At 43.0% G+C, this 24,158-nt stretch overlaps 2 protein-coding genes across 5 annotated transcripts in view; one reads left to right on the top strand and one right to left on the bottom strand.

Annotated features, from left to right (window-relative positions):
• The first annotated feature begins 1,733 nt into the window (after positions 1–1,733).
• map2k4b (mitogen-activated protein kinase kinase 4b) lies at positions 1,734–20,961 on the top strand. The gene is made up of 12 exons (XM_023993788.2): positions 1,734–1,765; positions 2,386–2,418; positions 4,901–5,012; positions 5,752–5,926; positions 9,408–9,527; positions 12,934–13,053; positions 13,174–13,225; positions 13,328–13,455; positions 14,113–14,190; positions 14,754–14,902; positions 15,094–15,139; positions 16,434–20,961. Exons 4-12 carry the CDS (start codon positions 5,759–5,761, stop codon positions 16,545–16,547), a joined length of 975 nt encoding a protein of 324 aa, XP_023849556.2. The 5' UTR covers positions 1,734–1,765; positions 2,386–2,418; positions 4,901–5,012; positions 5,752–5,758; the 3' UTR covers positions 16,548–20,961.
• myocd (myocardin) overlaps positions 20,264–24,158 on the bottom strand; it is a 32,425-nt gene continuing 28,530 nt past the window's right edge. For 2 of the 4 annotated variants that reach the window (XM_023993275.2, XM_070444915.1), the window contains one exon: positions 20,264–24,075. In XM_023993275.2, the coding sequence (XP_023849043.1) occupies positions 23,435–24,075 (641 nt within the window). In that variant the 3' untranslated portion in view covers positions 20,264–23,434. The remainder of the gene's footprint in view (positions 24,076–24,158) is intronic. The other 2 variants (XM_023993277.2, XM_070444916.1) reach the window with 1 other exon arrangement.

Genomic DNA, 24,158 nt, shown 5'->3' with positions numbered 1-24,158 from the left:
TACATCACTCCACTCACACCATAGTAGTGAATCTGGAGTATAGCCTAGACTGGGACTAACCCGGGACATGTGACTGTCAATCCACACCTTAACCATTACACCAAGAGGTCCAAACCTCTTGCAAGGTTCGAGAGTTGTGTGTGTAAGGTTGCACACTATATTTTCTTTCCACTGACGTCATACCTCACACCAGCCTCAGACAAACGCCCTGCATGGTAGATCATAGGAAACTGCGTTGAGCATTACTTACAAGGAAATATCTGCTTGGCCTGGGCAACCTTACAATGTCTCCATAACCCCATTCAATATAATGATCATGTACATAGCCTTCCCTGTATGCCTATCAACTGAGATTACTCAAAAAAATATGGGCTCTCGAGTGGCGCAGCGGTCTAAGGCACTGCATCTCAGTGCTACAGGCGTCACTACAAGACACTCTGGTTGGAATTCAGGCTGCATCAGCCGGTCATTTGTAAAAAATAATTTGTTTCTTAACTGACTTGCCTGGTTAAATAAAAAAAGTGTATATATATAGTATTTACAGTGCTGAAGCTGGGCGTTCAATTATACACACAGCCCAATGGAACCCCCCCATCTGGCGTAGGCTAACTGTTCGCACTGTCTTCGTGACTCAGGAGTGTCCATGGTGCAGAATCGGGTGCCATAGCACACCATAGACGTGGCGTCGTATGCTGTGCTGCGTTCGCTCGCTGGCGCAGTGTCCGTGTGGAGCGAGAGAGGGCGAAGTTACTCGCTGCATTGGCATGGAGCGCTGCTGGAATCGAACACAAATTGGCGTCTCCATTCCAGTTCTTCAACAGCAACTTCATCCAACGCACAAGTCAGGAGACACAACCATAGCGGAACCGACCGGCTAACAGACAACCATGCAGAGCGGCAGCACATGGAGGGGATGCGAGGTAAGAGCAGATGCCCTAAATGTCGATTTTCAACTTGATCAGAGTTATTTAGCTGCTGAAAAACATGACTTGGCTAGCCTAGCTACCATTGCCCCGAGAGGCTAAGCTACATAGAAGAGATGCAGCTAGCTAGCTATATGCTGCTAAATGTAGCGCCTCGGCCATTTGTTGCAACATTGTAATTTTCTGCGCGGTGTACTGTAACAATGTTACAACCACTGAAACGTGATCGCGCCATCTGGAAATTGTTACATTGTAACGTTAGTTACGGACGTTTCACTGCATTTGAGTTTCCATCAATCGATTTTAGTCGAGTTAGTTGCTGCATCCACCACTAAAGACAGGGCCTAGTACCAGATTGAGAAATTTATGTTTTCCCTTTCACCAAACGTAAATAGGTAGGCTATGTACTACTGTTTTGTTAGCAAATTAATTTTACATGTAGATGATAACACATTTAATTATTTTGTGTTTCTATGTATATTTTACCTTGGAAATATTGAGACATAATTGGCATTGACATGTCAGTGCTATATTGTTTATTATAAACTGGGTGATTTGAGACCTGTACGCTGATTGGCTGACAGCCTTGGTATATCTGTGGTATATCCAGGCACTTGGTGCTAAATTGTGCATAAGAACAGCCATTAGCCGTGGTATATTGGCCATATACCACACCCCCTCGTGCCACTGTTGTGTAATGTTGCAATCTGTGATCAGTGTTTTAGTGCTATTAATCTAGGCCTACTTTGACAAATGTAATTGTAGATGTCTGTCTCAAATTTTCTGCTTTATTTTAAACATTTCAGAAATCAACACGTGCTGGAGGTGTCAAAACGAAACAGGTACTATAGATTTTTTAATAGGATTTCAGTAGAATATTACTAGGTTGCTGTTGATGCGATATTCTGTTCATCTTAGTGGAATATGATTTACCATTGTTTCAGTCCCCATTTCCCTTTTGATTTCCTCATTGAGTTCCCCATTCTGTATGTTTTCATTCACTGGTATGGGTTCTAGGTTAGAGATTTCCCGCCATTCCATAGCTCCTGAAATAAACTAATTGTTGTAGCCTAATATGAGGCTCAATATCTTAGACGGCCAAATATTTGTAGGGTAGCGTAAATACACAAATAACACGACCAGCTCTCACTTGCCATTGAAAGCTAGGGTTGCGCAGTCATGGTAGATTGACGACTTCCATCCAGATGACATGGATCTTCCTGTTGTTAACTCACTATCTATCCACCTCTAAATCACACAGAATCAATGTATTCATCTTCAACTACATGTTGCGCCTATATTGCACTGTTGCGCAACAGCAACTGTTGCTAAATTTAACAGGCTAAATTCATAAGCACAGGGATAACCAGATTAACCAGAAACCTATTGGAAAACACTCCCATGTTTTACAGTAAAAGAGCGCAAAGCCAAAATGTAGTAAAATGTCTTTTCTTTACCTTAGGGTTTCAGATAAGCCTGTCTGGAGTGCCCCAAAGTAAGCATTAGCACTCTCTCATAGCACAACAACCCTCTCTCTCTCTGTGGGTGCATCCAATAGTCTGAAGTGTCTCCTTTCCTCCATCTGCACTGACTGGACAGTTGACAGTAAATATTTGTTGGGCATCAACCAAATCTCTTTCACCTAGGATGTGTTGTCAGAGCAGTGAAGGATAGGATACAAGGTAGGTGGGAGAGGAGACATGGAGAGGAAGCCACTCTAGACTATTGAGATGCAGCCTGTGTGGTTCTCTGGTAGTGGGGCGGTCTGTCTACTGTTCTCTGTTGACTAATCTAATCCACGGTGGAGCGTTTTGTTTGGGTGAGGATTCATTTGCACCTGGGCATAATGGTTCATGGGACCACTAGTACTGCACCTCTGATTTGGGCCTGTAGGTCACTATACTCTGTATGTCAAAGAAGACCCCACGCTCCCATCTCATCTTCAACATTATCATATAGTTGAGTACCTAACAGTTTTTTTTTCTGTTATGTATAGGCTGTTAAAAGACCACGATAGAAACATTTAGCACTCAAAGAGTTAACAGATACGGACTATGTTAGTATGGGATAGATTATATCTTGCTGTCTCGTTTGGACATCATATCATGTTTTGAGGGTGCTGGTGGGGTTCCTCTTTGACAAGTCTATTACTGTAGCTACTGCACAATTTAAACAAACTATGGAAATGTCTTAKATGGATTCCCAGTGCATGCTGGTTTGCAATGCAATCAATTCATGTTGGGTTAATTTTGTAGTGGTAATTCAGTAATGACACTGGGGTGTTGTCTGCATTTCCTGGCAAGTGGGAGCCCCTGCATTTGTGGGCACTTTGCTTGTGTTTATAATGCATCGTGCTTGTGTTCTGTCAATATCCGGCAAACCCAAGCCTGAAAGGTATGGGGAGGCTGTCTCTCTGAGCATGTGGCAATGACACTATAATTACACCAAAAGTATGTGGACACCTGCTCGTCGAACATCTCATTCCAAAATCATGGGCATTAATATGGAGTTGGTCCCCCTTTTACTGCTATAATATGCCTCCACTCTTCTGGTAAAGCTTTCCACTAGATGTTGGAACATTGCTGCAGAMACTTGCTTCTAATCAGCCATGAGCATTAGTAAGGTCGGGCACTGATGTTGGTTTGRAGTCGGCGTTCCAGTTCATCCCAAAGGTGTTGGATGGGGTTGAGGTCAGGGCTCTGTGCAGGCCAGTAAAGTTCTTRCACACCGATCTCGACAAACCATTTCTGTATGGACCTTGCTTTGTGCACAGGGTCATTGTCATGCTGAAACAGGAAAGGGCCTTCCCCAAACTGTTTCCACAAAGTTGGAAGCACAGAATCATCTAGAATGTCATTGTATGTTGTAGTGTTAAGATTTCTCTTCACTGGACCTAAGGTGCCTAGCCCGAACAATGAAAAATAGCCCCATACCATAATTCCTTCTCCACCAAACTTTACAGTTGGCAATATGCATTCGGGCAGGTAGTGTTCTTCTGGCATCCGCCAAACCTAGATTAGTCCATCGGACTGCCAGATGGTGAAGCATGATTKATCACTCGAGGAGGCGTTTCCACTGCTCCAGTCCAATGGCGGCGAGCTTTACACCACTCCAACCGATGCTTGGCATTGCGCATGGTGATCTTAAGCTTGTGTGCTGTTGCTCGGCCATGAGAACACATTTCCTGAAGCTCCAGATGAACAGTTATTGTGCTGACGTTGCTTCCAGAGGCAGTTTGGAACTCGTTAGTGAGTGTTGAAACCAAGGACAGACGAGTTTTACGTGCTACGCATGTCAGCACTCCGCGGTCCTGTTCTGTGKGCTTGTGTGGCCTACCACTTCGCGGCTGTGCCGTTGTTGCTCCTAGACGTTTCCACTTCACAATAACAGCACTTACGGRTGAACGGGGCAGCTCTAGCAGGGCAGAAATTTGACGAACTGACTTGTTGGAAAGGGGCATCCTATGACTGCCACGTTGAAAGTTACTGAGCTCCTCAGTATGTGCCATTCTACTGCCAATGTTTGTCTGTTGAGATTGCATGGCGGTTTGCTCTATTTTATACACCTGTCAGCAACYGGTGTGGTTGAAATAACATAATCCACTAATTTGAAGGGGTGTCCACATGCTTTTGGCCATGCAGTGTATTATTTTCCAGTCTCCTGAAACATTACTGATACTTTCATTTGCTGAATTTCTCACTCAATTTACACTGAAACTAAACTTACTCAGGGACTTCTCCTGGTTAGCATGAATTAGTGGGGTTTACTTACTAGTTGTATTGAACGAGTTCTAACTGATCCCATCATTTTTAAATCTATTTATTCCATGTTCATTCATCCTGTTCTCTTACAACCCCATATCATTTTTATTCCGTGTCCCATCTACCAGCGTATCATTACCTGCTCACCCTTTTCCCTCGCCCTAACCAGCATGTGTTGTGTACGAACATGTCTGTTTCCTCCTMTGTCTCTGCCAGGTAAACGTAAAGCCCTGAAGCTGAACTTCGCCAACCCTCCAGTGAAGCCAGCTACCAGGTTGCCCCTCAATCCCTCACCTTCAACCGCCCCCTCCTTCCAGAACCCACACATGTAAGTACTGTGGAGACCGGGTTGAAAACACACCCATATCCTAGTGCTAATCTAATGGTCAGTAAGAGGGGTGTTACGAAAGGGTTTTTGAGCCCTGATAGTCCTGGGCCTAGTTTAGAACTTTCTGTAAGTTTAGTTCTATAACAGGCTATGTATTTCTGTTTGGTGATTATGTAGGCTTTATTGTTGTAGGGAAATATCATCTTCATACACATTGTAGGGTACTTTTTGTGTGCAGGTATAAACAGGGTTTAAAGCACTCTTATTCTCAGCCCTGAGAATACAGTTAAATGTCTGTGTAGGATGAGTCAGCATCTTATTTGTAATAGTAATATCTTATTTCTTGTGTTTAAAAAAAATAATTAGTTATACTTTTTGGATATTGAATACTGCACTGTTGGGTAGGGCTTGCAAGTGAAGCATTTCACTGTACTTGTGCCAAAACGTGATGCTTGAATGCAATAGGAGTGAGGTGGAGGCATCCTCTAAATGTCTCCAAATAAGATTAGCAGCTCAGGGACTTGATACATTATTTATCACTTCCTCATGTATGTATAATGTATTCTCCCCTCTCTGCCCCAAACACACTCCTCTTCGTCTCTCTCTCTTCCTCTGTCTCGATTCCTATTTTACCCTTCCTCCCTCTGTTTTACCCCATCTTTGTCCTTCCCCACATTTTTCCCCTCTTTTTATCCTCCTCTTCCTTCCTTCCTCCCTCTCTCCTCTCCCTCCCCTAAAGAGAGCGTATGAGGACACACAGTATCGAGTCGTCGGGGAAGCTGAAGATTTCTACAGAGAATGCCTGTGACTTCACGGCCGAGGACCTGAGGGACCTGGGGGAGATCGGCCGTGGGGCCTACGGCTCCGTCAACAAGATGCAGCACAAACCCAGCGGACAGATCATGGCCGTCAAGGTGACCACACCAGCTGCTCTCATCCTCACTGACTGAGCCATTTACAGGCTGAATACTAACATTGATATACTGTAGTCTACCCACCTCGTGAATTGCTCTGTCATGTAAATAAATCATGGATGTGTGTGTGACAGTTTGGTGTAGATGTGCGCATCTCAAGGAAGATGCATAATGAATAGGGAAAGCTTATAAAATATTGTCTTGATTCTTGGTCAAATCAAATTTTATTTGTCACATGCGCGCCGAATACAACAGGTGTAGATGTTAGTGAAATGCTTATATACAAGCCCTTTACCAGTAATGCAGTTTTAAGAAAAATAAGTGTTAAGTAAAAAAATAACATTTCAAAGAGCAGCAGTAAAATAACCGTAGCGAGGCTATATATAGGGGGTACCGGTACAGAGTCAATGTGCGGGGGCACRGGTTAGRRGAGGTAATATGTACATGTAGGTAGAGGTAAGGTGACTATGCATAGATAATAAACAGAGAGTAGCAGCAGCGTAATAGAGGGGGCGGGGGGGAGCAATGCAAATAGTCTGGGTAGCCATTTGATTAGCTGTTCAGGAGTCTTATGGCTTGGGGTTAGAAGCTGTTAAGAAACCTTTTGGACCTAGACTTTGCGCTCCGGTACCGCTTGCCATGCGGTAGCAGAGAGATCAGTCTATGACTAGGGTGGCTGGAGTCTTTGACAATTTTTAGGGCCTTCCTCTGACACCGCCTGTTACAGAGGTCCTGGATGGCAGGAAGCTTGGCCCCAGTGATGTACTGGGCTGTTCGCACTACCCTCTGTAGTGCCTTGCGGTCGGAGGCAGAGCATTTGCCATGATGGTTGCAGTGATGCAACCAGTCAGGAAGCTCTCGATGCTGCAGCTGTAGAACTTTTTGAGGATCTCAGGACCCATGCCAAATCTTTTCAGTCTCCTGAGGGGGATAAGGCTTTGTCGTGCCCTCTTCACGACTGTCTTGGTGTGTTTGGKCCATGATAGTTTGTTGGTGATGTTGATACCAAGGTACTTGAGGCTCTCAAACTGCTCCACTACAGCCCCGTCAATGAGAATGGGGGTGTGCTCTGTCCTCCTTTTCCTGTAGTCCACAATCATCTCCTTTGTCTTGATCACATTGTGGGAGAGGTTGTTGTCCTGGCACCACACGGTCAGGTCTCTAACCTCCTCCCTATAGGCTGTCTCAACGCTAGCGGTGATCAGGCCTACCACTGTTGTGTTGTCGGCAAACTTAATGATGGTGTTGTAGTTGTGCCTGGCCATGCAGTCATGGGTGAACAGGGAGTACAGGAGGGGACTGAGCACGCACCTCTGAGTAGCACCTGTGTTGAGGATCAGCGTGGCAGATGTTGTTACCTACCCTTACCACCTGGGGGTGTCCCGTCAGGAAGTCCAGGATCCAGTTGCAGAGGGAGGTGTTTAGTCCCAGGGTCTTTAGCTTAGTGATGAGCTTTGAGGGCACTATGGTGTTCAATGCTGAGCTGTAGTCAATGAATATCATTCTCACGTAGGTGTTCCTTTTGTTCAGGTGGGAAAGGGCTGTGTGGAGTGCAATAGAGATTGCATCATCTGTGGATCTGTTGGGGCAGTATGCAAATTGTAGTGGGTCTAGGGTTTCTGGGATAATGGTATTGTGAGCCGTGACCAGCCTTTCAAAGCACTTCATGGCTATAGACGTGAGTACTARGGGTCMGTAGTCATTTAGGCAGGTTACCTTAGTSWTCTTGGGCACAGGRACTATGGTGGTCTGCTTGAAACATGTTGGTATTASACTCAGACAGGGASAGGTTGAAAATGTCAGTGAAGATACTTGCCAGTTGTTCAGCGAATGCTCAGAGTACACGCCCTGGTAGTCCGTCTATCCCTGCGACCTTGTGAATGTTGGGTTCGGAGAGCGTGATCACACAGTCGTCCGGAACAGCTGATGCTCTCACGAATGCTTCAGAGTTGCGTGCCTCGATGCGAGCATAGAAGCAATTTAGCTCATCTGGTAGGCTTGTCACTGGGCAGCTCGCGGCTGTGCTTCCTTTTGTAGTCTGTAATCGTTTGTAAGCCCTGCCACATCTGATGAGCGTCAGAGCCGGTGTAGTACGATTCAATCTTAGTCATGTATTGACGCTTTACCTGTTTGATGATCTGTCGGAGGGCATAGCGGGATTTCTTATAAGTGTCCGGGTTAGAGTCCCGCTCCTTGAAAGCGGCAGCTCTACCTTTTAGCTCAGTGCAGATGTTGCCTTTAATCCATGCCTTCTGGTTGGGGTATGTATGTACAGTCAATGTGGGGACGACGTCGTCGATGCACTTATTGGTAAAACCAGTGACTGATGTGGTGTACTCCTCAATTCCATCGGAAGAATCCCGGAACATATTGCTGTCTGTGCTAGCAAAACAGTCCTGTAGCTTAGCATCTGAGTCATCTGACCACTTCTTTATTGACCGAGTCACTGGCGCTTCCTGCTTTAGTTTTTGCTTGTAAGCGGGAATAAGGAGGATAGAATTATGTTCAGATTTGCCAAATGCAGGGCGAGGGAGAGCTTTGTACACGTCTCTGTGTGTGGAGTAAATGTGGTCTAGAGTTTTTTTCCTCTGGTTGCACAATTACATTTCTCTGCATTAAAGTCCCCGGCCACAGCTCATTGAGTGCCAGCATCGGTTTGTGGTGGTAAATAGGCAGCTACGAAAAATATAGATGAAAAATCTCTTGGTAAATAGTGTGGTCTACAGCTTACTCTACTCAGATACTCTACCTCAGGCGAGACTTCCTTAATATTAGACTTTGTGCACCAGCTGTTGTTTACAAATATACACAGACCGCCACCCCTGTCTTACCGGAGGCAGCCGTTCTATCTTGCCGATGCAGCGCTAACCCCGCCAGCTGTATGTTATTCATGTCGTCGTTCAGCCACGACTCGGTGAAACATAAGATATTACAGTTTTTAATGTCCCGTTAGTCGGATATTCGTGGTCGTAGCTCGTCTATTTTGTTATCTAATGATTGTACGTTGGCTAATTGTACGGATGGTACAGGTAGATTACCACCTCACCGTCGGATKCTTACAAGTCACCCCGACCTACGTCCTCGTTATCTCTTTCTCATGCGAATGACGGGGATTTGTGCCTTGTCGGGTGTCTGAAGTAAATCGCGTCCGACGCGCTAAAGAGAAAATCTTCGTCCATTACGAGGTGAGTAATCGGTGTCCTGATATCCAGAAGCTCTTTTCGGTCATAAGAGACGGTGGCAGAAACATTATGTACAAAATAAAAAACACACACAATGGCACAATTGGTTAGGAGCCCATAAAACAGCAGCCATCTCCTCCGGAACCATTCTATGTTAGACCTKGTAATACAACAATGTTTTGACCATAATGGTCTTTATCAGGTGATGACTAGTACGTCCTATGAACTGACCTCTAAGCTGTTGATAGTTTCCCCTATTTCTGCTGAACATGTTTGGTTGTTGTCACTGTCCCCCTCAGAGGATCCGCTCCACGGTGGATGAGAAGGAACAGAAGCAGCTGCTGATGGATCTAGACGTGGTGATGAGGAGTAGTGACTGTCTCTATATCGTCCAGTTTTACGGAGCTCTCTTCAGAGAGGTGAGACTGTTATATTATACAAAAGTATGTGGACACTTTGCTGTTATAATAGCCTCCACTCTTCTGGGAAGGCTTTCCACTAGATGTTGAGGTCAGGGCTCTGTGCAGGCCAGTCAAGTTCTTCCACACCGATCTCGACAAACCATTTCTGTATAGACCTCACTTTGTGCATGGGGGCATTGTCATGCTAAAACAGGAAAAGGCCTTCCCCAAACTGTTGCCAAAGTTGGAAGCACAGAATCATCTAGAATGTCACTGTATGCTGTAGCATTAAGATTTCCCTTCACTAGAACTAAGGGGGGTAGCTCGAACCATGGAAATCAGCACCAGACCATTATTCCTCCCACCAAACTTTACACTTGGCACTATGCATTGGGGCAGGTAGCATCCTCCTGGCTTACGACAAACCCAGATTCGTCGGACTGCCAGATGGTGAAGTGTCATTCATCACTCCAGAGAACGCCTTTCCACTGCTCCAGAGTCCAATGGCGGAGTCCAACCACTCCAGCCGACGCTTGGCATTGCGCATGATCTTAGAATTTGGATGGCTGTTCGGAATGGAAACCCATTTCATGAAGCTCCCGACGAACAGTTCTTGTTCTGACATTGCTTCCAGAGGCAGTTTGGAACTCGGTAGTGAGCGGTGCAACCGAGGACAAGTTTTACTCGCTACACGCTTCAGCACTCGGTAYTGACTGCCTCTATATTGCCCAGTTTTACGGAACTCTCTTCCGTTATATTATATACGGTGCATTCGGAAAGTATTCAGACCCCTTTTTCCACATTTTGTTACGTTATAGCCTTTAAAAAAAATGTATTTTACCCCCTTTTTCTTCCCATTTTCTGTCTAGTCTCATCACTGGTACTCCCCAACGGGCTAGGGAGGCGAAGGTCGACTCATGCGTCCTCTGAAACKTGACCCGCCAAACCGCGCTTTTTAACACCCGCCCTCTTAACCTGGGAGCCAGCCACACAAGGACACGCTACAAGGAGTCTCGAGAGCGCGGTTGTGATACAGCACGGGATCGAACCGCTGTGCCACTCGGGAGGCCCTGTTACAGCCTTATTCTTATTTTTTTTTTTAAATTTATTCCCTCATCAATCTACAGACAATACCCCATAATGACAAAGCGAAAACAGATTTTGACATTTTTGCAAATTTAAAATAAAAAACGGATACCTTATTTACATAAGTATTCAGACCCTTTGCTCTGAGACTTGAAATTGAGCTCAGGTACATCCTGTTTCCATTGATCATCCTTGAGCTGTCTCTACAACTTGATTGGAGTCCACCTGTGGTAAATTCAATTGATTGGACGTGATTTGGAAAGGCACACACCTGTTTATATAAGGTCCCACAGTTGACAGTCCATGTCAGAGCAAAAACCAAACCATGAAGTCGAAGGAATTGTCTGTAGAGCTCTGAGACAGGATTGTGTCCAGGCACAGATCTGGGGAAGGGTACCAAAAAAGTTCACCAAAAACACAGTGGCCTCCGTCATTCTTAAATGGAAGAAGTTTGGAACACCGAGACACTTCCTAGAGCTGGCCGCCCAGCCAAACTGAGCAATCGGGGGAGAAGGGCCTTGGTCAGGGAGGTGACCTAAGAACCCAATGGTCACTCTCACAGAGCTCCAGAGTTCCTGTGTGGAGATGGGAGAACCTTCCAGAAGGACAAACATCTCTGCAGCACTCCACCAATCAGGCCTTTATGGTAGTGGCCAAACGGAAGCCACGCCTCAGTAAAAGGCACATGACAGCCCGCTTGGAGTTTGCCAAAAGGCACCTAAAGGACTCTGACCATGAGAAACTATATTATCTGGTCTGATGAAACCAAGATTGAACTCTTTGGCCAGAATGCCAATTGTCACGTCTGGAGGAAACCTGGCACCATCCCTACGGTGAAGCATGGTGGTGGCAGCATCATGCTGTGGGGATGTTTTTCAGGGACTGGGAGACTAGTCAGGATTGAGGGAAAGATGAACAGAGCAAAGTACAGAGAGAACCTTGATGAAAACCTGGTCCAGAGCACTCAGGACCTCAGACTGGGGCCAAGGTTCACCTTCCAACAGAACAATGACCTTAGGCACACAGCCAAGACAACACAGGAGTGGCTTTGGGACAAGTCTCTGAATGTCCTTGAGTGGCCCAGCCAGAGCCCGGACTTGAACCTGATCGAACATAGGTGTCAGGCGATGCTTCTCATCCAACCTGACAGAGCTTGAGAGGATCTGCAGAGAACAATGSGAGAAACTCCCCAAATACAGATGTGCTGAGTGTGTAGCGTCATACCCAAGATGACTCACGGCTGTAATCGCTGCCAAAGGTGCTTCAACAAAATACTGAGTGAAGGGTCTGAATACTTATGTAAATGTGATGTTTCAGTTTTTTTTTTTTTATACATTTGCAAAAAAATTCAAAAAACCTGTTTTAGCTTTGTCATTATGAAGTATTGTGTAGATTAATGAGGGGGGGGAACTATTTCATCCATTTTAGAATGAGGCTGTAACGTAAAAAAATGTGTAAAAAGTCAAGGGGCCTGAATACTTTTTGAATCCACTGTATTAGGAGTAGTGACTGTCTCTATCGTACAGTTGTACGGAGCTCTTAAGGATCCGCCCCTTTTTTCAAATTTTCGCCTAAAATGACGTATCCAACTCTAACTGCCTGTAGCTCAGGTCCTGAAGCAAGGATATGCATATTCTTGGTACCATTTGAAAGGAAACACTTTGAAGTTTGTGGAATTGTGAAAGGAATGTAGGAGAATATAACACAATAGATCTGGTAAAAGATAATACAAAGAAGAAAAAAAACATTATTTTGTATATATTTTTTGTACCATCATCTTTGAAATGCAAGAGCGAGGCCATAATATATTATTCCAGCCCAGTTGCATTTTGGACACCAGATGGCAGCAGTGAATGTGCAACGTTTTAGACTGATCCAATAAACCATTGCATTTCTGTTCAAAATGTTATATCAAGACTGCCCAAATGTGCCTAATTTGTTTATTAATAACGTTTCATGTTCAAAATTGTGCACGCTCATCAAACAATAGCATGGTATTATTTCACTGTAATAGCTACTGTAAATTGGACAGTGCAGTTTGATTAACAAGAATTTAAGCTTTCTGCCAATATCAGATATGTCTATGTCCTGGGAAATGTTCTTGTTACTTACAACCTCATGCTAATCGCATTAGCCTACGTTAGCTCAACCGTCTCGTGGACGGGACACCGATCCTGAAGAATATTTATAAGAGCAGTTAGAATATCTAATTAGAGAGGTTCTGTTCTGGGGCAGAAGTAATTATCAAATGTTGGGTCGGGACTGGAAACAGTGTTTTGTTTCAATTATATTTGTTGACTTGTTGTTGACGTCAATAATGAAATCTCTTTCTTTTTAGGGCGACTGTTGGATATGTATGGAACTAATGTCTACCTCATTCGACAAATTCTACAAATATGTATATTGTTCGTTAGATGACGTCATTCCAGAGGAAATATTAGGCAAAATCACATTAGCAGTGAGTTACATTTTTTTATTTACTGTGAAATATAATCTGTTTATAACATATTTATATGAATGCAGTTGTTGGTCACAGATACAGTAGATTGTAACAAAATGTTTACATTTATTTTTACAGACCGTTAAAGCACTGAACCACTTAAAAGAAAACTTGAAAATAATTCACAGAGGTAAGTCTTGGTTGTCAGATGTGTACAAATATGTGTACAAATTATTCTCACCGCTATGTTTGGTGCATGAACTCTAAAACCTTTGTTTGTGTGCTCTCCCAGACATCAAACCTTCCAACATTCTCATGGATCGTAATGGCAACATCAAGTTGTGTGACTTTGGCATCAGCGGTCAGCTGGTGGACTCAATAGCCAAGACCAGAGACGCAGGCTGCAGACCCTACATGGCTGTAAGTCTGGTTGAGACGGGAGTCATGTAAAAATCATTCCAGTGTGAAATGGTTCCCAATCGTTCTGATTGTGTTGTGATTGTAACGTCATGCTGTAAAACTTCTCCCAGTGTGAAAATGGTCCCTGTTCAATAATTGCACCCGCAGCTCTTTATGTGGATGGCTGAGRAACATGTTTCTCACACCCTTTCTCGACCTCGAAAAACTGTTCTGTGGGCACGCATATTTGCTTAACACATCTGCCAATCAATGGTTGCCAGGAGTATTGACACTGACCAATCATTTTTGCAATTACAAAGACTTTGGCGCTATGGGAGGGTGTGAGAGAAACATCCGCACAAGCTCAGCCATCCACATAAAGAGCTGCGGGTGCAATTATTGAACTGGGAACATTTTCCCGCTGGGAGAAAMTTTACAACATGACGTTACAATCACAACACAATCAGAATGATTGGGAACTATTTCACGCTGGCAAGATTTTTACATGACAACAGGCACTGCTTTCTTTATATTGTTGGAACAAATAKTAAGTAGTTAGACGCATGGGTAACTTGAATTTTTGTGCAAATCTCACTACAATGTTAGCTAGGATTCCTGGATTGTCCAGTATATCGTATATAAGTGTAATGTTGGTTGAGTTGTGTTTTTGGCCTCCAGCCGGAGAGGATAGACCCCAGTGCTTCCAGACAAGGCTACGACGTCCGATCAGACGTGTGGAGTTTGGGGATAACCCTGGTAATTATCTCATTCAGATGATTCATACATTGATTTGATGCTGACCAATGGGACAGGAGAAAAATGGCTTTACTATATTGCTAAACATATGTTATAGCCTAGCTGCACTGTTGAGTTTTATTGATAACAATCTATTAAAGCTGCAATAAGTAACTTTTTGGGTGACCTGACCAAATTCACATAGAAATGTGAGTTATAGATCTTTCATTCCCATTGAAAGCAAGTCTGAGAAGCAGTAGATCTGTTCTATGTTCACTATTTTGATGCTTCAAGGTTCTTGAGTTTCGTTTTTGTGTCTTTTACTTTCAGTTTTGTACATCAGCTACGATTAGGGAATAGATATCTCACAGCTGTATAGGTGGTACAATGATTCTCTACACTAGCTTGTTTTTGTCACATAAACGGAAACTGTTAGAATTTTTGTAACAAGGAAATTGCATAGCTATTTCTGCATAGTGCATTTTTTAACTAATTCTAAACCCTTGGTGGTGGTGGTGGTGGTGGTAGCCAATGAGTAATAACATTTTTCTTTGTCTAATGCCCGTCTCTGTGTGTGTCTTCAGTATGAGCTGGCCACCGGCAGGTTCCCCTACCCCAAGTGGAATAGTGTGTTTGATCAGCTGACCCAGGTGGTGAAGGGCGAGCCGCCCCAGCTCTGCAACTCTGAAGACAGGCAGTTCTCCCCCAAGTTCATCAACTTTGTCAACTTATGGTGAGTATCACCTCTGGTGAAAGCAATCTACCAGTGGATATGCTATTGCACAATGACTGTCACCTAGAGGCGTTTTCATTTATGCCCTCTACTGGTAGAATGGTGAAAAGGCAACGGTGCTGTTTATCCAACAGCAGTATATTGCTGTTTGTTGTATTGATAATTGCTTCTTCCCTCCCATTTTTCTACAGCCTTACAAAGGATGAGTCAAAACGGCCAAAGTACAAGGAGCTCCTGGTAAGTTTGTCTTTCTATGGTAGGACTTGGGATGTTATATGCCTGTGGATTTCACTGTGTATTGTCTGCTATGTGGGCAACTGTAAAGCTTGAGCTATACTGAACAAAAATATCAACGCAACATGCACTAATGTCAAAGATTTTACTGAGTTAGTTCATATAAGGAAATCAGTACATTTTAAAGTCATTAGGCCCTAATCTATGGATTTCACATGACTGGGAATACAGATATGCATCTGTTTGTCACAGATACCTCTAAAAATAAAAGTAGGGGTGTGGATCAGAAAACCAGTAAGTAACTGGTGTGACCATTTGCCTCATGCAGCATCACACATCTCCTTCACATAGAGTTGTTGGCTGTCGATTGTGGCCTGTGGAATATTGTCCAACTCCGAACTGCAGTCAGGTTAAGACCCTGGTGAGGACGACGAGCACGCAGATAAGCATCCCTGAGACAGTTTGTGCAGAAATCCTTTGGTTGTGCAAACCCACAGTTTCATCAGATGTCCAGGTAGCTTGTCTCAGACAATCCAGCAGGTGAAGAAGCCAGATGTGGAGGTCCTGGGCTGGCGTGGTTACACGTGGTCTGCGGTTGTGAGGCCAGTTGGACATACTACCAAATTCTCTAAAATTACATTGGAGGTGGCTTATGGTAGAGAAATCAACATTCAATTCTCTGGCAACAGCTCTGGTGGATATTCCTGCAGTCAGCATGCCATTTGCATGCTCCCTCAACTTYAYACATGTGTCATTGTATTGTGTGACAAAACTGCGCATTCTAGTGGCCTTTTATTGTCCCCAGCATAAGGTGCACCTGTGTAATGATCATGCTGTTTAATCAGCTTCTTGATATGCCACACCTGTCTTGGCAAAGGAGAAATGCTCACTAACAGGGATGTAAACAAATTTGGGCACAAAATTTGGGAGAAATAAGCTTTTTCTGCGTATGGAAAATTTCTGCGATCTTTTATTTCAGAAATGATCAGAAGCGGTCTGCGCTCTTTTAAGGTCCTTACTACTGAAAAGTGTCTGTTCAAGGTGCGTAGGAGTCAAAATAAGAATAGTGGAAGAAATGGACCCGCACACTGTCAAAAAAAGGAATAGATCCAAAACGGAGGCTTGAATGCAAAATAAATCTTTTTTTTTGCGTATGGAACTTTCTGGAATCTTTTATTTCAGCTTATGAAACATGGGACCAACACTTTACATCTTGCGATTTAATATTTTTGTTCAGTGTAGTTTCTCAGTGACCATATTGAACTTGTGACTGAGGTCATATGTTTGTCTCCTCCAGAAACACCCGTTCATCCTGATGTACGAGGAGAGGTGTGTGGACGTGGCCAGCTACGTGTGTCGCATCCTGGACCAGATCCCTGCCTCCCCCATCTCACCCATGTACCTGGACTGACGGGGGGACACGTCACACCGCAACACACATGCCGGGGGGAAACAGTACACCGCATGACATCTTAGCCCTCCGATACAGAGTTACTATAGTATCATCTGTTTGTTTCCGTGTTCCAAAGAACACGAGAACAATTCCATATAAAAAATGTATCGCCCTGTGCAATACGATAATACACACACACTCATGCTTGTTCAATGTCAATTAAAATATCTAGATTATCCTCCCAGCTTCAGACAGCTAAACTTGGAAGACATTCAGTTGGCTCAACATATGTACAACGTTCATCTTTTTTTATGTGCTAGAAAAAAGGGTTAGAGTACATATACTGTATACATACAGTATGTGTGTGTATGTATATATATAGTACCAGTCAAAAGTTTGGACACGCCTACTCATTCCAAGGGTTTTCTTTATTTTAACTATTTTCTKCATGGTAGAGTAATAGGGAAGACGGTAGAATAATAGGGAAGACATCAAAACTATGAAATAACACTTATTCATGGAATCATGTAGTAACCAAAAAATGTGTTAAACAATAAAATGTATTTTATTTGAGATTCTTCAAAGTAGCCACCCTTTGACCTTGATGACAGCTTTGCACACTCTTGGCATTCTCTCAACCAGCTTCATGAGGTAGTCACCTGGAATGTATTTTAATTAACAGGTGAGCCTTGTTAAAAGTTATTTTGTGGAATTCGTTTCCTTCTTAATGTGTTTAAGCCAATCAGTTGTGTTGTGACAAGTTAGGGGGGGGTATACAGAAGGTAGCCCTATTTGGTAAAAGACCAAGTCCATATTATGGCAAGAACATCTCAAATAAGCAAAGAGAAACAGCACTCCATCATTACTTTAAGACATGAAGGTCAGTTGATCCAGAAAATTAAGAACTTTGAAAGTTTCTTCAAGTGCAGTTGAAAAAAACATCAAGCGATATGATGATACTGGCTCTCATGAGGACCATCACAGGAATGTAAGACCCAGAGTTACCTCTGCAGAGGATAAGTTTATTAGAGTTACCAGCCCCAGAAATTGCAGCCCAAATAAATGCTTCACAGAGTTCAAGTAACAGACGCATCTCAACATCAACTGTTCAGAGGAGACTGTGAATCAATCAGACCTTCATGGTCGAATTGCTGCAAGGAAACCACTACTAAAGGACACCAATAAGAAGAAGACTTGCTTGGACCAAGAAACAGCAATGGACATTTAGACTGGTGGAAATCTGTCCTTTGGTCAGTGAAATTATTGATTTTTGGTTCCAACCGCCGTGTCTTTGTGAGATGCGGTGTGGGTGAACGGATGATCTCTGCATGTGTGGTTCCTACCGTGAAGCATGGAGGAAGAGGTGTGATGATGTGGGGGTGCTTTTCTGGTGACTGTCAGTGAGTTATTTAGAATTCAAGACGTACTTAACCAGCATGACTACCACAGAATTCTGCAGCTATACACCATCCCATCTGGTTTGCGCTTAGTGGGACTATCATTTGTTTTTCAACAGGACCCAACACACCTCCAGGCTGTGTAAGGGCTATTTGACCAAGAAGGAGAGTGATGGAGTGCTGCATCAGATGACCTGGCCTCCACAATCACCCGACCTCAACCCAATTGAGATGGTTTGGGATGAGTTGGACCACAGAGTGAAGGAAAAGCAGCCAACAAGTGCTCAGCATCTGTGGGAACTCCTTCAAGACTGTTGGAAAAGCATTCCAGATGAAGCTGGTTGAGAGAATACCAAYAGTGTGCAAAGCTGTCAAGGCAAAGGGTGGCTATTTGAAGAATCTAAAATATTTTGATTCGTTTGACACTTTTTTGGTTACTACATGATTCTATATGTGTTATTTCATAGTATTTGAGGTCTTCTATTATTCTACAATGTAGAAAATAGTAAAAATAAAGAAAACCCCTTGAATGAGTAGGTATGTCTCTACTTTTACTGGTAATATATATTTACGCACACACACATACTTGAAAATCGATGTAAACGAATACAGAAGTTACCAAATAAACATGTTGGAAAGTGATGCTCATGACATGAACAAAATAGTATTATATTTGGATTGTATGTGATGGACTGTTTGTGTGCTCACTTCTATGTCGTCAGAAAATGTACAGATGTATGCAGACAGACTTGTCTAAGTGAGACGCACGTATCACACGGTATGTTATGGGCACCTACACTCATTGTAAATGAATGGGTCTGATGATGCAAAYGTTTGAAACACAAATCGATGGTGTTAATGTGGCTTTATTTTCTTAATATGCAATTTACAGTATGACTGTTCTGTCATCGCATAATTAACGTTAAAAAAAAAACGAAATGTTGTTCACTCTGCAAAATGTAAAAATTACAGTAGGATTGTAAGACTCTTGTCCACAATTGTATATCTGTATGTACATCTCAAAACAGTCTGCTATTATACACCAGTTCTGTTCAGTAGTTAGTAGTGCGYACGCACACGGCAAAGTTTGCTGGAGCAGTTACATAGTTCTCAACCTGCTACACGTTGCTAAATGGATGAATTTACAGCCAGTCGCGATGGTCTGATCTGCATGGTCACTAGCTGTTTAACCTACCACTTTGCAAGGCATCACAAGTTGAACATGCCAGATATACATTGATTGCTTGACCAGGCCTGTGCTGCATCGGTCTGTGGATAAGAGATCCTAACTCCCACGTTATATTATAGCACTGTACAATCCATCTGCCCATCCCTCCTGATCACAGAGCTGTAAGATCAGCCAATAGTAGATCAGTCAGCATGTTCTTCAGTGGCTCGGATTGCTCGGAATAATAGTCGAGCCTCGCTCCAGATGGAACGTTCTGTTTCCCTCACCAACCCTTAGGCATCACGTAGGGCGCACCTCAACAGTGTACTCTTTATATTTGCTCAGAAAGCCACGTTCAGTGTGTAGTAATGTAACGAAGCAAAACAAACACACAATGGCGTTAGTTAGCTAGTGAACCTGTCGTGTGTATGTGGCGTTGAGGGCGTTCAGCATCGGCATGGCAGCCATGTTAAATGACGACCAACCTGGGTTGTGCTTCACCAAGGATGGTCAATGTGTTTGCCAGATAACTTCGATAAACTTTCAGATGTAACTCCCAGGTCACTGTATGTGATATCTTTAAGAACTAGAAAAGTCAAGTTGTTCCTGAATGTTTAGTAAAGGTAGCTGGCTATCTCATTGGTTGTGCTTCATGAAATGCCCCCTTGGAAATATGTCAGGGGTCAGTACAGAAATGTTGCTTACATATGCAGCTGATCCAGGAGCATGGAACGTTACAGAACATTCAGATAGAAAAGTACTACATAGACCTGACCTGATTCCCTGTTATGTGGCGTATGGGATCGAGTCGGCTTTATTCATTCCATTTCTCTCTGCATTGTTCCAAATGTTGCATCCCTCTGGAAAAGCATATGCTCTTTTCAACTAAAGGGTGGGTGAGAAGATTTTATTGATGGTCCACCCATGTGTTCTGTGGATGTGGAACACTTATGGTTACTTGGTGAATATATTATGGAGGAGTACATGTATAAATTGCAATGTATTAGAATGTTGATATTAGATTATAAGATGATAAATGGCAATGAGTATTATATTGTATCTTTATCAAGGGTATAAAAAATAAAGTTCACAATGAGGAAATACAAKTGCTGTATTGTGAACCTGGGCGATCTGTCTGTCATCATAGACAAAGGTACAACATAGAAACGTTGATTATTGGTGTTTCAGTTTATTGCTTTCTCTTCTACAATAATGCAGTGGTGTGGACACATTGGTTTACATGGTAAAGCTGTTCAGTGGCCAAGCAATAAGGAAGCTTTTTGTCAGATGTAACATTTTGATAGAAAATAAAAAAGAGAGAGAGGAAAATCCCCCCTCAACATTAGGTAAAGCTGCTGTGACCTGCCATCCGAGTGAGAACATAGGGAGCATGTATAGTCTTCTGTGCTTGTATTGGTTATTTATTTTTACAAGGTGTCAAGTGTTTCACAGGGATGTTGACTCCAATGCTTAACACAGTTGTGTCAAGTTGGCTGGATGTCCTTTGGGTGGTGGACCATTCTTGATACACATGGGAAACTGTTGAGCGTGAAAAACCCAGCGAGGTTGCAGTTCTTGACACAAACCGGAGAGCCTGGCACCTACTACCATACCCCGTTCAAAGGCACTTAAATCTTTTGTCTTGCCCATTCCCCTTATGAATGGCACACATACACAATCCATGTCTCAAGGCTTAAAAATCCTTCTTTAACCTGTCTCCTTCCCTTCATCTACACTGATTGAAGTGAATTTAACGAGTGACATCTATAAGGGATCATAGCTTCCACCTGGATTCACCTGGTCAGTCTGTCAGGGAAAGAGCAGGTGTTAATGTTTTGTATACTCGTGTGTGTGTGTGTGTGTGTGTGTGTGTGTGTGTGTGTGTGTGTGTGTATGTAAAAAACACATGTCTTAACTCATCTGGGGTGACAACATGGGTGGTTGCAACCACAGAAAACCTATACACAAGGGTGCCACGGCAAGTAACAGAGAAAAAGGGTCTTCTACTTAAAACATTTTTAAAAGAGCGTTTGAGGGAAATTATCCCACTTTGGTCAAATTAACAAAAATACTGAACCAAATCTGACAGATGGCTAGACTAAGTCTGAGTTAATGTTTTGAAAGTTCTTCCCCATTTCAGTGTCATCAAATCTCAGTCAATCTGGTAGTCACATGATTAAAATCATACCCATAGTTATGCTTACTTGTTCTAACATCTCAATTTGTATCCTTACAAGAACAGTCCCATTAGTTTAGCCATAGACGTCATATACATCTATTACAGATGGGTAGTTATTTTAGCTATATTCACAGTTTTCATGAATACATTTCAGTGAACTTGTATTTTCAACATGTTTTTCCTTCCTGATTCAAAAATCATTGTACAGATCCTACCCCAAACCTCTACAGCGTAATGGTGGCTTTAGTACCAAGTTGATAGAAAGGTTACACATACTTTATGTAACATATTGAACACTGATTATTCTCTGCTAGATTCACAGGATAGTCAACTCTGTATATATTACATTTTGATATTCACAAGTGCTGGTAAGAATGGATATTTACTCTGCATATGCATTACTTTTATATCATATTGGTTATCCATGGAAAACTGATAACACTGTTTTTAGAAAATATATTTTTCTTTGTAAATTATTTGGTTAAATTCATATACCATTTCAAACAGGCATCTTTTTTCAACGTTTTGGGAAGAACAATGCGGCATATGAGTTTGTAAATCAAGAATCCCATTTTATCATAAAGGAATGTCAAAAATAAATATACTCTATCAACGTATAAATAAAAAGAAATGAACAAATAAATAACTAAGTGATGCTCACTAATATATAAATTGGTGAATTTTCCAAAGGTCAAATACAAAACAATTTATTGTAGATAATGAAAAGAAAAAAATAGAGATGAAATTTAGACTGATTTTCTTGCCATACTTCAGACTTCCTGGCTGTGACTAAAAAGATGGATCCTTGCACWAAAAATGTGATATGATTTATCAAAGCAGTGTGATAAAAGTGGGGAACATGCACTGTGGAGTACCAGGTCTTGAATTATTGTGGATGCTTTGTGTGGCCCAAGTAATGGCTACATTGTTTGGTGTGAGTGGACATAGTCAGGAAATGCTTCATTTTTGAAAAGCCAAGAGATTTCTTGTGAAGTGTTTAAGGCACAAACTGAGTGAAATATTGCTGTCTCTTCCTACAATCCATGCATTGCTGCATCTGAAGACACTGCCCCTTCTATCGAAAGTGTGACAAATGAGTTTTCAGACTAAAGCTAAGTATTACTCTTAATATTATAATATTGTGAATAAATATACCAGTTAAGCGTGAGAAGAAACCTACGCGAGCACTTGCATGAAATGGCAAACTAAATGCTTTCCCTGCAAATCAATTCTAAGCTTAAGCAAAGTGTGACAATCTTCTAGGCTAATCAAGGCGCAAAATGTGAGATTTTAAATATTTACATTGAAAATATCAAACGACATACTAAAATGATACATTTGACTTTGTGATAGTTTCTAAAGTGTTCTCTCCCACACCACTGACAATTATGCAGACCTAAACTTGTCTCTGTCAGTAACCATATAATATTTACAAATTTGGCATTCGATTTCATCCAATTAAGCTTGTCTTCTTTTGGTTTCCAGTAATACAAACATAGACACTCTCTTCACAAATAATACATTGATTGTCGAAATATGTGTCTTCAAGTCTAGGTGGCATAGCACTTACAGCTGTAAGAAACTACTTGTGTATATTCTATAGACTTCTCATAAGGCTACGTTGGAATATTTTTTCATCCATAGCATTCATTTAATGAACATCCGTCATGGATCTATCCAGAGTCATACTGCTTCGGTAGTTGTGCGCATCATTGTCCAAGAAGACAAAGATCATGTCAAAAAAACGTTTCAATGTTCATTATCAACAAACTATATGGCATTTCTGTGTGATTCTGCTTGTGTTCTTTGGTAAATCGTTGCACTTAAAATTCCATTGTAATGTTATCTGGAACCGGTTTTGGGACCAAGGCGAATTTGGTGTGATATCTTCAGCTGGTCTCCTGCTGTGTGTTTTTAGTTGCTGGTCAGTGTCTCTGGTCAGTATCTAACCTAGCAATTTTTTTTGCTAGCTGGATACTAGTTGCTAGCTAGTCTCCTTCTTTGTCTTTTGGGGAGCTAGCTAGACACTATAGTCTTGGGTTTTCTAGGTAGCTAGCTAGTAGCTAGCTAGTCGTCTGCTGTGTTTTTCTTTTTATAGGTACCTAGCCAGCTAGTGGATAGCTGATAGTGACTAGCTGCTCCATAGCCAGTCTCTGGTGTTTCACCAGTGCTCTAGATGAAGGTCCATGGCTGTATTCAGGTTGATGTCTGTAACATCCAGGAACTCTGTGTTGAAAATGCTTGGCCCGGCGGCCGGGACGGAGTTGAACCCCGTAGCCGAGCTTGGGGGCGTCAGGTCCAGCCATTCCATCGTCTCCCACGGCGACTCGCTGAATGTCATGCCGACCATCCCCTGCGCCTCGGCCACGGACGACACTTTGGCGTTGATGGGGTGGATGGCAGATAGAGGCGTTGGCGTTTCCATCAGGTCCCTGTTGGGGAGAAGTTTGTCCTGGTGGGGGTGTTGGTGAGGATGGTGGTGGTGGTGGTGATTGGGGCTGGGGTAGCCCTCAGGTCCATCACCCCCCTCCTCCCCCTCCCCTGCTTCCTCGGCAGCCATCTTGAGAAGGGCGACCTCGCCCCCTCGGCCTAGGGGGCTTCCCAGCAGGGTCTCCAGGTGGCTGTCTGCAATGTGATTGGCTGTGTGGTCATAGTTGAGCTGGGAGGGGGGCAGGTGTTCGTAGTGTCTTTGGTTGAACTTTGGGACGGCGAGGCCGGTGGTTCCGGGGGAAACTGTAATGTGAGGCACAACTTTGGTTACAGAGGACCTCTCCCTCTCTTCTCTGGCGTTAGCTGGCATCTCTTGAAGAGAAGAGGATGGGGGGAGGGGGAGTCACAGCACAGAGTGTGATTTAATACCCATGTAAGAGGGAAATCTGGAGTTA

This window comes from Salvelinus sp. IW2-2015, linkage group LG8 (genome assembly GCF_002910315.2).
Source record: "Salvelinus sp. IW2-2015 linkage group LG8, ASM291031v2, whole genome shotgun sequence".
In the NCBI taxonomy this organism is placed as follows: Eukaryota; Metazoa; Chordata; class Actinopteri; order Salmoniformes; family Salmonidae; genus Salvelinus; species Salvelinus sp. IW2-2015.
The sequence above is the reverse complement of the archived record's forward strand: the minus strand, read 5'-3'. Positions and strand labels throughout refer to the sequence as shown.